This window comes from Scleropages formosus, chromosome 7, assembly GCF_900964775.1.
Source record: "Scleropages formosus chromosome 7, fSclFor1.1, whole genome shotgun sequence".
Lineage (NCBI taxonomy): Eukaryota > Metazoa > Chordata > Actinopteri > Osteoglossiformes > Osteoglossidae > Scleropages > Scleropages formosus.
Genome location: NC_041812.1, coordinates 19,072,707 through 19,086,491, shown reverse-complemented (window position 1 = coordinate 19,086,491; position 13,785 = coordinate 19,072,707). Strand labels below are relative to the sequence as shown.

The window sequence follows — 13,785 nt, the reverse complement described above, 5'->3', positions numbered from 1 at the left end:
AGCAACTGCCTTACCTATACCCATGTGTAAACAATGTACTGGAAATACAAGTTTTGTTTTGCTAATACTGCAACCCAGATGTTAAATCCTCCATCAGTCTGTCTTGTGGTGGGAATGACATTACTCCTGTGCACATGCTGTTGGACTGAATCGTGTCTCAAATGTTTTTTTTTTTTTTTTTTTTCAATGCCCCCACCTGCTTTTGTTTCCCACAATTTAGCTGTTGGTAATGTCCTGAGTCACAAGAGTCCATGTGCCACTGAATCATGGGGACTCTGATATGCAAACCAATTTTTGCCATTAAATTTTATTGCAACTTTTCATACCTTTCAGCTGCAACCCCTTTTTCTTACTTTCTGTCAATTTTTTTTTTTTTTTGCTTGCTTTGGTCCTACTCTGATCAACGAAATAACCTTGCACATCTACAAAGTGTCGTGCTGTTTTAAGCGACCTTTAAAAGATTTCAGAATTAATATTGTAGAATAAGAAGGTAAGAAAACGGTTTCACTGCCTCAAATGTTTTAACCCATTTTTTTGACGGAGGAAGACAGCCCTCCTCTGAAATTTTGATTGGTCTGCATCTGAGGTGGGGAACAGGGGCTACTGTAGGTCACTGGACTCTTCACCCCTTTCCTACTTCCTCTGGACCCACCTTGTGGAGCGAGGAAATGCGGAGAGAGGGAGTACAAGATGTCCACGAACAGCTCTTGGCTCACAAGTCCTGAACCATAGTTTTTTGCTGATTCTTCGGTTTTTTCATATCTCAAACTCAAAAAAAGTTTGGATTTGCACATCACCGTGACATACAATTTCGATAAAACGCACGCAAGTTCCTGAACTTCACGTGTTTCATAGTTGTATCACGTTAATGCTCATGTAGACATTTCAATGGTTTTTTTTAATACATTCTCTAGAAAATGTAGGTTCTCTACCAGGTTTTTGGAGTTGTAGTTTTACTGCACTGTATTTAATCAAATACCTTTAACAAAGAATGCTTCGTTGAATGCTTCATCGACTGTTCTTCTTAGGCTGATGGTGATGACATGCAGCAAACAATATAAAGCTGATTCTTCTAAGTATTGTTTAGGATTGCTCTGGAATTCAGTGCGGACCTTTGGCCGTCCTACAGGAACCTCCCTAAGTGTGACTCAAGGACACCCTGGGGGGTGGCCCCACTTCCCCCACACTGTAGCGATGTCGCAAACTGCAATCCGCCCCCAGCGAGCAGAGCCCTATGTGCTATATCCTCCCAGCCCCCTCGGTCTCTCTGCACACAGGCGGGCTCGCTCGGCGGAGGCAGACGGAAGAACTGTCGACCTCCGGAACCGCTGGAAGACGGGAAACAAGAGGGTAGAATTGGGCAGGCTCTGCAAGCAAGGCATCATGGAGCTCCCAGTCTTATTCCTGCTCCTTGGCCTCACTAGGGTGTCCCGGTCCTGCCTGGACCCAATTTCGGCCTACAGGTTCACGGGGGCCGTGTGCCGGCTCACCTACCCCGCTGCGCTGGTTTGTAAGTACACCCTGCTGATCTCAGCAATACTCCGCCTACGTCTCTCTTCCCTCCCTCTGTTTGCCCGACTAATCTCGATTAAACAACAGGAAAGTTCTCTGTCTTCTGAAATATCAGATTGTGGCTGTTAGTTGAAAAGGTTGTCTGATCGCACTGGGGGCAACAAGCGGGCTTTTTCAAACTCTGTCTTGGCTGGGTGGTATCGGTGGCACAGCTAGTAGCGCTGCTGTCTCGCAGCGCCTGGGTGGTGCGAGCGGATGTGGGTTTGAACTCTGCTCAGTCTGTGTGGAGTTTGCATGTTCTCCCTGTGTCTGTGTGGGTTTCCTCTTGGTGCTCTGGTTTCCTCCCACAGTCCAAAGACATGCAGTTCAGGTTCCCCATAGTGTGCAAGTGACAGAGAGTGCGTTCCACTGATGTATAGGAGAGTGACCCAGTGTAAGTAGTGTATCTAGCAGTGTAAGTCACCACGGTGAATAAGATGTGTGGGCAGATAACACTACATAGAGTTTAATGGAAGTCACTTTGGAGAAAAGCGTCTGCTGCTGTCTACATGAGAGTGGCTGTGACACTCGTCACGAGTACAGCAATAGGTCTCTGCCCTTCTGCTCTTGTTAAGACACACGGGCGTCGACATCCGCCAGCGAACGGGGGAGAACCTGCGCTTTCGAAGGAATTTTGCACCCCGATTTGTTAATGTCATTAACTGCAATACTTTTTTTTGCCCTTTGCTGACTGAAAGATTAGGAACATCAGTCCGAGCATTTTGCTCACGATTTGAGCAGTTGTTACAAGTACCATTCGCATTCACATTCACATTAATGCACTCGGCACTCTCTTTTCTCCAAAACAGCACAGAACCCTGAGAAAACAAAAGTCTGTTTAATCAACAGACAAGAGGATATAGGTGCAGACACACAATTCTCGAAGCGCCGTCAGGTTCTCTGCCGAGACCATTTAAGCGAGCAGACGTTACATAGGTAGCTGCTTCTAGAAGTGACCGAGTACAAAATGTTTATAACGGGTAACACTAACAGTAACGTTACATGAGCAGCACGCAGATTTGATAGTAAATACGATGGTAATTCCGACAGATAATGTCATTCCAATTTCTGGAGCAAATAGGAGATTTGGAGGGAAATGTGTCTGAAACAGATGTGTTTTGAGACCCTTTCTTGACTGTTGAGAGAGATTCAGTAGGTCTGAGTGAGAGAAGAAAGTCATTCCAAGACGTCGTAGCCAGAAGCGAAAACCTTTTTGCTTTTCATTTTGGACCACCAAGAGACCCCAAGTGGATGAACATAAGCAGTCTAGTCGGGGTGCAGCGAGCAATCAGGTCTTGTAGATTTTGGTGAGCAGATCTACTGATGGTCTTGTGGAATGTAGTGAGAGTCTCGAACTTGATACGAGCGGTTACAGGAAGCTGGTGGAAAGGAACGGGATACATGGGAACACTTGGATTTGTGTCAGACGCAACTGGAGAGGTTTGATGATGGAGGCTGGGGGGCCAGACGGGAGTGAGTTGGTGTAGCCCAAGTGGGATATCGCTATGGTCTTGACCAGAAGCTGTTGTTGTTGTTATTATTATTAAATCACACACACACACATCATCTGAAACCGCTTGTCCCAAGTGGGGTCACGGGGAGCCGGAGCCTAACCCGGCAACACAGGGCGAAAGGCCGGAGGGGGAGGGGACGCACCCAGGACGGGACGCCGGTCCGTCGCAAAGCACCCCAAGCGGGACTCGAACCCCAGACCCACCGGAGAGCAGGATCTGGTCCAACCCACTGTGCCACTGTGCCACTGCACCCCCCTTATTATTTTTATTCTTCTTCTTATTATTATTATTATAGTATTTCCCTCACATTCGACTCTCATATGTTTGCTCTGTCATAATTACTATACCGACCCTATAAAAACGAGCTTACAGCTAACAGTCAAGCGACTGAAGGAAAGATTAAGACTCGCGGTTGCAGAGCTATTCGCTGCAGTGCTGAACCTGAACGCCACATACCTTCCTCCCATAATGTGTTGAGGATTGAAATGGAACATCAGGGGGTGTCTGTGCGTGGAGGGTCTCGGTGAGTAATGTAATAAACAGGAGTGTGACCCCCCCCCCCCTTCCCCACCGTGATTGCATGCTAATGAGTAATGAGTAATCTCATCAGACTGCATGGTAATGAGGAATGTGACCTCCAAAGGCACTCTCCGCTGGGCTTTCCACTGATCTTCCGCAGTGAACGAGAAGACGGCGAAGGTGATCGAGGCTGCCTTCCAGCACGCCCGATACCCTGACATGAAAGGGGAGAAGTCGCTCCTGTTCGTCGGGAAGGTGCATTACAACCTTAACAAGTAAGCGCACGTATCTGGGCTGACTAGGGCCTCCAGAGGGTCTGAGGCCACCGTGCACCTTAACCGTATCGTTCATAAGTCCACGGAAAAATAACCGCACCCGTGCCTCTTTCTTGCCGCGTCTGTCTACAAACATTGTTTTCGAAGTCAGTTTCAGCAGTGGCGATAATAGTTCCGCTAGCAACGCCAGAGCTCCTCCGAACAGCCGAACCCTTCGGCCCCTCATCGTCACCTTTGACCTTTCGCAGTCTGGAGATCCACGACCTGTTGATCGGAGGCAGCGAGGTGGAACTGCGGGCGAACGACCGCATCGCCATCTCCATCTCCAATGTTTCAGCCACCTTCCGGGGAACCATGCAGTACGGATACGGGAGCTGGCTGTGAGTCCCGCGGCCCTCCCGCTCGCTGAGAATGCAATCCACCCCGAGAGAGCATTCTGGGACTGCAACCCGGTGTCCAAAACCTCAGCGCGGCTACATTTTATGACTGTACAAATTTTCCATAATTAATCATCCGTTTCCAGAAGCTTCTAACGGCACATCAGTCTACAGTAATAACGACCGTGGCTCTTAAAAAAAAAATCAAAGAAAGAATTTAAAAAATCATAAATTCATTTTCATTAGCCACTTGTCCAGGTCAGGTTTGCGGCGGTCCAGAGCCTATGCCAGAATCAGTGGGCTCAAGATGGGGGGGGGGGGGGCACGCTTTACGGGATCCATTGCAGGCATGAAATAAATGAAAAATTCGATATACCGAATGAATGTAGAATCGCCACTTCTTTACTCAAACTTCAACGTTTCCTCTCTTTAACAGCATCGACTTTGGACATTCAGTGGATTTTGAGATTGAATCCCACATCGATCTGGTCGTCAACCCCAAACTCTGTAAGTCTCCTCATTTGATACATCTCCTCAGGGAGTGACTTCATGCAGGCATGGGCAGCTACCGCGGTACTTACAAATTACGGCATTATTTAATAAGAACTATGTATAATTTTCCCTTCACGTCGGGTTGCGCGCTCAAGTCTTTGTGCTGCAATCCTCCAAATGGTTCCGCTGCAGTGTGGGGTTCTCAGTGTGTCGCAGCGCCCCCCAGCGGAGCTGTGGGTGTGTTCCCGCCGTGGCTCTAACCGTGCCGTGCCGTGCTGTGCTGTGGCTTCCCCTCCTCCCAGACTGCGGGAAGGACAAAGTGGCTGCGGACACCTCCGACTGCTACCTCACCTTCCACAAACTGCAGCTCATCCTGCACGGGGACCGAGAGTGAGTACCGCGGTAAACGCGGCCCCCTGGAGCCTCCTAGGACCCTTGCGCAGCCCGGTCCCGTTGCGGCAGCACCGGTGCACATTCACAGTCATTCAGAGGGTGTTGCTTTGCACTGCTGTGCTTTGCTCCTGCACAACCCTGCAGAGTTTCCCCCTCCTGCTAAGTCAGAAACTTTAGTAGTAGTATTAATAATAATAATAATAATAATAATAATAATAATAATACACACACACTTTCTGAACCGCTTGTCCCATATGGGGTCGCGGGGAACCGGAGCCTACCTGGCAACACAGGGCGTAAGGCCGGAGGGGGAAGGGGGACACACCCAGGACGGGACGGAAGTCCGTTGCAAGGCGCTCCAAGCGGGACTCGAACCCCAGACCCACCAGAGAGCAGGACCCAGTCCAACCCACTGTGCCACCGTGCCCCCCTCCCATAATAATAATAATAATAATAATAATAATAATAATAATAATGGGGGAAACTGGTAGTGCAATAGTTAGACCGGCTGTCTTTAGACCCAAGGGTCACAGGTTTGAATCCCACCTCCAGCTGTAGTACCCTTGAGCGAAGTACTTACCCTGAATTGCTCCAGTAAAATTACCGAGCTGTAGAAATGCGTAAATAATTTTAGGCAACATTAACACTGTAAGTTGCTTGGGAGGAAAGTGTCCTAAATGTAGTAATAATATGCACAGTATGTCGGACTGTCAGGGCTGCTGCTGTTCGCAGGTTTTCAGCAGAATTTTTTTTTTTTTTTTCAAATATTAATTTTGAGCACTCGAGCGCAATTTCTGCCTGGCTTCTGCGGCTGTGTTTCCTCATCCAGGCCCGGCTGGCTGAAAAAGGTCTTCACGGACTTTGTCACATTCACGGTGAAGGTGGTCATCAAGAGCCAGGTGAGCGCTGGGGACGGAGGCTGGGGGCGGCCGATATTGCTGTTCTCCGTCAGCCTGTTGCGTTGCGTTGGAGGAACGGGAGGCGCAGCAATGAGCTGAAGGACACGGTGTTCTCAGCAGGGCTCGAGCAGAGACTGCGATGCCGTGTGCTCTTTCGCCCAGTTTAAGAATGAAGCTGCCGCTCCGTGTCTTACCGTTCAGGGATGCAGCAAAAACACAGGTTTTCTGCATTGTACGGGATTTTGCCATTAATATTGTTGCCCGGTGATATGCAAAGAAAGGATACGAATGTGACGGTGTTGGGACTCGTTCCAGATCTGCAAAGAAATCAACAAGCTGGCGGACACACTTGCTGATTTCATACAACGGCGAGCAGGTTAGTGTGGAGGTGACTGGGGTCACAACAGACAGTTTTCAGCGGACAGACAAGATTGCGCAGAACTACATTCAAGTGGAGGGTTTGCGCTTTTGTGGGTGGCTTGCGTGGGTGTGTTTCCTTCGAGGTCGCCGCGTGCGTTTCTGAGCGCGTGCGTCTTGGAGAGCACGGGGACGCTCCAAGTAAGGCCATCCACGAATCCCACAGAGCGGTTCCTGAGCGACGGCGATATAGGGGTGGACGTCTCAGTCGTTGCGGCTCCTACCCTCACCTCTAACTACATCGAGTCTTACCACAAGGTAAACCCCCCACCCTCGCCCCCCGTTCACCGATACACCACGATGCCGCAGCGACGTCACGTCATTTTGACATTCGTACTGCCCTCATCTGCATATGCAGATTTGCGCGCGACTGCCAAGGCTCCGAATCTTACGGTAATATTAATTTACATGAGCGGCACAGTGTGCGATCGGGGTTCGAAAGTGGCTCAGCGCGTGCAGAAGCTGCCTCTTCTCCCACTGTTCGCAATCTAAAGACGTGCAGAAGAATACCATGGTAAACATATTTACATTTATTCACTTAGCAGATGCTTTTCTCCAAAGTGACTTACAATGGATACTATGTAGTGTTATCAGCCCACACACCTTATTCACCGCAGTGACTTTCACTGCTAGATATACTATTTACACTGGGTCACTCATCCATACATCAGTGGAACACACTGGGTCACTCACACACTATGGGGGAACCTGAACAGCATGTCTTTGGAATGTGGGAGGAAACCAGAGCACCCAAAGGAAAACCAGACACAGTGAGAACATACAAACTCCACACAGACTGAGCAGGGATCAAACCCACATTCTCTCGCACCACCCAGGTGCTGTGAGACAGCAGTGCTACTCGCTGTGCCACCATGCCACCCACAGGGGTAGGGCCAGGGTAAACACCTCTGTTCCTTCCCTTACCATGGAAACCACATGATGGTGCTTACTCCCCTTGCTATGATTTACATGCATTTTTTTTCCCAGTACTTTCACTAACGTGTCATTTTGGAGTACGCGTCTAAGGACCTCTGTTAAGAGTTAGCTCTCGGTGTTGAAGTTTAAGGCGAGATGTCTTTGTGTTTACCTTTACTGTCCAGGGCCTGACACGCTACAACAACACGAGTGCGGTCATCGAGGCCTCCGCGTTCAACCCCGCCCAGCTGACCGAAGACCGCATGATCTACTTCTGGTTGTCGGACGAGCTTCTGGACCCGCTGGTGAAGGCCGCGCACCTCGACGGACGCTTCGTTCGGAGCATCGGGGGACAGGAGCTCGCGGTGAGTCCGCACGACCCGGGGTGGGGAACGCTAACGAAGGCACGGGCTGCGGTCTGCACATCAACAGCGGAGCTCTGCGGAAAATAATCAGTAATTCTTGCGATTGCCACGATCATTCGTTCCTTAGCTACAGAGTTCAGTTCATAACATTTTCACATTTTGTTTACGAAGAGACCCGTTCGGTCAAAATATTATATTTTTTTAATTAGCGGATGTTCTCTCAGGATGTTTTCGAGGGGGACCTTTCCGCATCCAGGCCAGCCTTCCTGACCGAGGTACCCTGGCCGCGGCGCCGCTCCTCACGCACTTCCTGGCCCACGGTGCGAGCAGGGTGCCCCCTGGACCAGAATGCCTTTGACCATGAGCCACACTCCATTAACCACGTACCTGGACTTCGTGGAGATATGCCTGCGGCACAACTCCGTGCTGCTACACTTTGCACATGAGCGTCAGACACGCTTCCCTCCGTTGCGCTCAGCGAGCGGAGGGTCACCGCAGCGAGTAGTCCTGCACTGCGACGCTCGCCGCTGACACTTCATTACTTCTCTTCCAGACCCCTGGACGTTACTGCTCAGTGTTCACTATTTACTATTTATTTACTATTTATTGTACTTGTGTTTATTTGTCCCTGCCCTTTTAGACTTGATATTTGTGCTGCCTTACTTATCAGCGCATCCTCGTCCAAATACGTGTTTGTTCACGTCTGTTCACGCCTATATGAGCTTCGTCACAAGCATTTCAGTGCCCGGCGTACCCAGTATAACTGCGCAAATGACAAATAAATGACTCTGACGCCGATGCTGACACTCAACTAAATGTTTTGATTTTTAAATCAGTGACTTTGCACAGGGGGGTGTGGTGGTGCAGCGGGTTTTGGCCGGGTCCTGCTCTCCGGTGGGTCTGGGGTTCGAGTCCCGCTTGGGGTGCCTTTCGACGGACCGGTATCGCGTCCTGGGTGTGTCCCCTCCCCCTCCGGCCTTGCGCCCCGTGTTGCCGGGTTAGGCTCCGGCTTGCCCCGACCCCCGTTGGGACAAGCGACTTCAGCGAATGTGTGTGAATTTGCACATATGCATGCAAATATTCCACACCTGCAATCTGCCTGGGTGTTTCTCTACATGTGCGCTAGCTCCTGTCCTCTGAGACCCCGCTGCTCAAGACGTGGAGCGTGTCCGTGCCCCGTCTACGGACGACCCCTGCGGGCACCTCCGTGAGGGGGGTGGCGGCAGTGGAGCTGACTGCTCCCTCCAGCGATCTCAGCCTCTACTTCGAAGCAGTAAGCTGGCACACAACATCCTCCGAACGTTCACTTTTCTTCTTCCCGGTCTTGCAGAACATCGGCGTGTGTGTCCATACACCTTCACATCTCATGTCTAAAATAACCAGCTTTTCTTCTGCTTTCCCAGGATGTGGAGGTCATAGTGAAAGCCTCCTACGCTGACAAAAGACTGACCCTCAACGCAGCCCTGTCCTCGTGAGTAGTACCTGTGTCGAGGACAGGTCATGGCAGACAATGAAAATCCACTAAATCATCTGAGCATCAAGGCATTTGCTGAAATCACACATTCCTGCGATGAAAAGCCATTTTTTTTCCCCTCTTTTCATATCGATTTAATTGTTTTTATCTTCCAAAGTATTTCAGCTCTCAACGGGTCCTTGTCTCCAGCAGCCCTGCAGGTGAGTGCGGTGGAAGTGAAACGGTGGTGCGTGTGCTGCCGGTGTCACCTCTCCAATCTGACGTGCGTCTCTTGGCTCTAGCTGGAGGACGCCCACACGGAATACTTAAGAGAGGCTGTTGAGAAGATAGGAGTGCCAAAAGTCACGTCCTGTAAGCCTCTCTCTGTCCCTCGGCGCTTACGGGAGGCCCCTTTCCGCCGGCAGCCTCTGTAGCGGGTCTCCACCTGCACTGTAGAACATCAGCAGTCAGTCTCTCAACCCCATGAGCGCTTAGTGACCGTCTCTCCGCTCAACTCGAAAGTCTGCCGTTCCTTCCCGCGTCATTTCTTAGCGCATCCTGCGCATGCATGTATGTATGTATGTATCTGTCTGTGGCTATATCTACCCGTTCTAATTTTTGAAATCTTTCAGACTAACCCTCAGCATGTATGTGGGTGTGTGTCCACTGACCCGACCGCTTTCCGATCACAGATCTTGAGCGCGGGATAACCACCCTGATGAACAAACAAGGACTGGACCTGTTTGAAATCATCAACCCAATAGTGTTGCCAGGAGAGGTAATTAACCCGTGAACCCGTGTCACGCTGCTCCCGGTAAGCGGTAATCCCTCTGCAGAGGCAAGTCCACCGTGAAACGTCATAGGAGACGGCGCTCGATTGCATTGCAAGGCATATTCGAAGAGTTCGGAGTTTCTCGTTCGCTGCAATGATCACGTTGTGTGGCTGTGCAATGAAGTGCGTCATAAACACAGCAGTGCGTGTTCACAGCAACGCTGCACCCCTCTTTCTCTCTCTTTCTGCAGGGTTATGTAATAGTGCAGCTGGACTTTGGATTTCCTCAACATTTGCTCGTTGATTTCCTTAAGAAGACCCTCGAGTCACAGCAACTGTAGTAATGTTTTAATATAAAGGCTGGCAAATACATGGCTGTTATTGTTTATGTGTGATTTTTCCTTTGTATTCATCAGCTGAGCATTTGGTTTGTGTTTGGGGAGGGAGACTTTGTTCAGCCGTTGGAGTTTCGCCGTGTCACGAAATATCAGGGCCTTCCGAAGGGTAAAAGACGACATGTTAAAACCAGGAACACACGTTCATTCACTTCATGTTACATTTTTTAGTATTGCATAGAAACGTCTGTTAACATCTGTGTTTTTTGCAATATTTTTTGATGAGAAATCCATTCCTGAATTCACTGTAGACCATGCAGAAAATTAAGGATTCAGGAAAGGTCAAAAATGAATATAATTTCAGCTTCAAACATAATTTGCATAAATTCAGCACGCTAAATGTAACATAACAAAGACTGTGTTAAAATAACGTATAGTTAACAACAATAATAATACAACAAATTACTCAAATCAAGCTCACCGACACATGGTTTCAAATTGTGTTTATGTTTACTTTCCCTTAGAACAATTTTAAGAATCCTACGTCGAAAAAAATGAAAGTACATCCGTGAAATCTCCAAGGAATAAATGACAATTTTATGACTTTGAGATTCTCTTGAAATGGAAACGTTCTTGCGGAAGCTGCAATATTGGGAGTGCATTTAGCGGATCATTCACAACACTAGAAATAGTTGTATTGCTAGAAGCTTCTTGAACAATTAGGGCTGGGGTGCAAAACTCCAGTCCTTGATTTGGGAGCAGCTGGTTCTTGCTGAGGCTCACTCACACACACACACACACACACACACACACACATTGACTAAAACCACTTGTCCCAAGTGGGGGAGGGGGCAGAGGTTAGCCTGGCAACATAGAGCGGAAGGCTGGAGGGGGAAGGGACACACCCAGGACAGGACACCAGTCCATCACAAGGCACCCCAAGCAGGACTCAAACCCCAGACCCAACAGAGAGCAGGACCCAGTTCAATCCACTGCACCACCGCACCCCCCTCTGCTCAGCCTCAGCTCTATATTAAAGTAGTTACCTGGTATTTCAGGTGTCATCCAGGTGCTAATGCCTGTTTTATTTAAAATCCTGTCCTTAAAACATCATCTGCAGTACTTGTTTATTCCCATGTGAGGTCCTTTTCAAAAGCCTAATTGTAAAGTAACACTGTCAGTCTGACCTGTATGTATTAAAGGCTAATAAACATTTACTTTGAAACTCGACTTGACCTTGTTTATGTAATGCTACAGGACCAATTAAGTAATTTATTAGTAAGCACATGTTGATGTGACGTCCCAAAAAGTTTCAGAATTTTAATTTCAGTTTGATCTTTTCAAAGAGCCCAATTTTGTTTTCTATTTTTTTTCTATAATTCTTTGTTAAAAATAAATTGTCAGATGTTGTCCTAAATGTTACAAAAGCATATAACCTGTGGTGGAATAAGTAATTTAAAATACAATTTAATTTTTGTAATTGTGATTTGTTCATGTATTTACAATATCATTCATTTATATTATTTTACAGTTATATATTTATTGCATTAATTCTGTAGCCCTTTCAAAATGGTACTTTATAAATGTTTAATTTACTGAACTCTGTGATACTTTGGAATAAGGATCTAAGGTTTTACTGATTAAAAATTAGACTAAACTGATTTTACTTTCAGTTTAGTCTAATTTTTAATTTCCTTTGTATTTCTAGGTAATTTTGAGACCACGGGTGTAAACTGAGTATAGGACAGAAGGAAAAGTGACTTTTCCACTTTTACTTTGCCTACTGGAGCCTCGAAAGTCTCTTCTGTTTTTCAACAGCTAAAAAAATCATTCATACCAAAATGTGAACTAATATCCCTTTACACACTTTTGTTCTGGCAGGATTTGCTTTTCAACATTTTGAGCATTTTTTCCTTGTACAATTCATCCCACACTTTTAAAGGATGCAATATACATTTCAGATGTTTTGAAGGTGGTGATATTTTGTGGATTTGCCTTGTCTCCAATTGTCTCCATATGTGCCCAGTTATGATCCATTCAACATATCAGACACATAACCACTTACATTTACTGGTTGTCAAATAGGTATTGGCATATAGGTTTGGCATTTAATTATGTATTTTTTAGCAGATGATTTTCAATTCGGTGGTTTGGGGATAACAGGGAATTTTCTGCTTTGAGAGGTAATTAGGAAATTAATCTTTTGCTGGATAATGATGAATCCGGTGGTATGGTGACAAATTAGGAATTGGGTGGTTCGGTTAGGGGTGGCGCTGCGGGGTTGGCCGGGTCCTGCTCTCCGGCGGCTCTGGGGTCCGAGTCCCGCTTTGGGTGCCTTGCGATGGACTGGCATCCCGTCCTGGGTGTGTCCCCTCCTGCCTTATGCCCTGTGTTGTCGGGTTAGGCTCCGGTTTGCCGCGACCCTGCTCGGGGCAAGCGGTTTCTGTGTGTGTGTGTGTGTGTGTATATATTCATGGAAAATGTACATTTCAACACTTAACGCTAGATGGCGCTGCGGTCACGTGTAAAGCACCACAGTGCGACGACTGGAACGAGCGCACTGAGCTGCTCACTCACTAAAGCAGCGCTCAGTCCGACGGGGACAGTTCACGTCACACTCATTAAGACTATATGACCTATTTCGTCTTCTTCATTAAACAACCAAATTTATTACTATCGAGTGTATTTAAAGGTATGTGATTGTCTATTAAAATTAAATCGTTCAAATGTTACAATATGTAGCTCGATTTCTTGGGCGCTTTTTCCTCCACGTAGTAACCACTAAATCATGACATGTAATAAACATTAAAATATTTGACCTGTAGTGATGTTGACCAGGCGTTTTTTTTTTTTCCTTCTGAAAAAGAAAGGTGCTACAGGAGGGGGAGTAACAACCTGCCAGGTGTTCAGGGGAAGAAAATGTGTTGTAAAAGCAGCAATATTTAATGGTAAATTTGACAGCTGTACGGTAAAGTGGTTTTGCACTTGTTGATTTGAACATATGAATTTTTCATGACTTTTATTTGAAAGCAGACAAGTGATCGGCGCAGTTTGATTACTGATTGACTGATTAATAAACAGCACGACGGTTGGTGGGTTTGTAAGAGACATCCTCCTGGAAACGGTCATTCTTTATTCGGGAAAATTATCCGGTTGTAGCGCCAGACAAAGTACAGTGACAAACAAGAGAAGACGCACAAGTTAATGAGTAAATAAGCAAGGCAAGTGCAAGCTGAAGCACAATGTAACGTTTCAGCGAAAAGGGTTTGTCTTGGTTATAAACGAAGAAAAAAAAAACCTTCCCTTTGATTGTTTCTTTCCATTACGAGTCACGGGCCAGGGTTAAGGGTCCGATGCAGCTTAAAACATAACTCCTCATACAGAACTGTTCGATTATCGCCTCAGAGTTGAAAGTACCTTCCGCTAAGAAAATGAAGATGTTTTCATTTTACCGTAGAATAGAAATAGTATTTTCGGTGCAAATCGGACATATTCAATGTGTTTTAAT

The 13,785-nt window shown here is 47.2% G+C and overlaps 1 protein-coding gene across 1 annotated transcript; it reads left to right on the top strand.

Moving 5' to 3' along the window:
• Positions 1-1,171: 1,171 nt before the first annotated feature.
• On the top strand, positions 1,172-11,220 carry cetp (cholesteryl ester transfer protein, plasma). The gene is made up of 16 exons (XM_018726582.2): positions 1,172-1,510; positions 3,745-3,859; positions 4,108-4,239; positions 4,673-4,743; positions 5,031-5,118; positions 5,951-6,020; positions 6,336-6,396; positions 6,604-6,695; positions 7,538-7,717; positions 7,942-7,992; positions 8,844-8,990; positions 9,121-9,188; positions 9,349-9,391; positions 9,473-9,542; positions 9,863-9,948; positions 10,194-11,220. Exons 1-16 carry the CDS (start codon positions 1,195-1,197, stop codon positions 10,281-10,283), a joined length of 1,680 nt encoding a protein of 559 aa, XP_018582098.1. The 5' UTR covers positions 1,172-1,194; the 3' UTR covers positions 10,284-11,220.
• Positions 11,221-13,785: the final 2,565 nt, after the last annotated feature.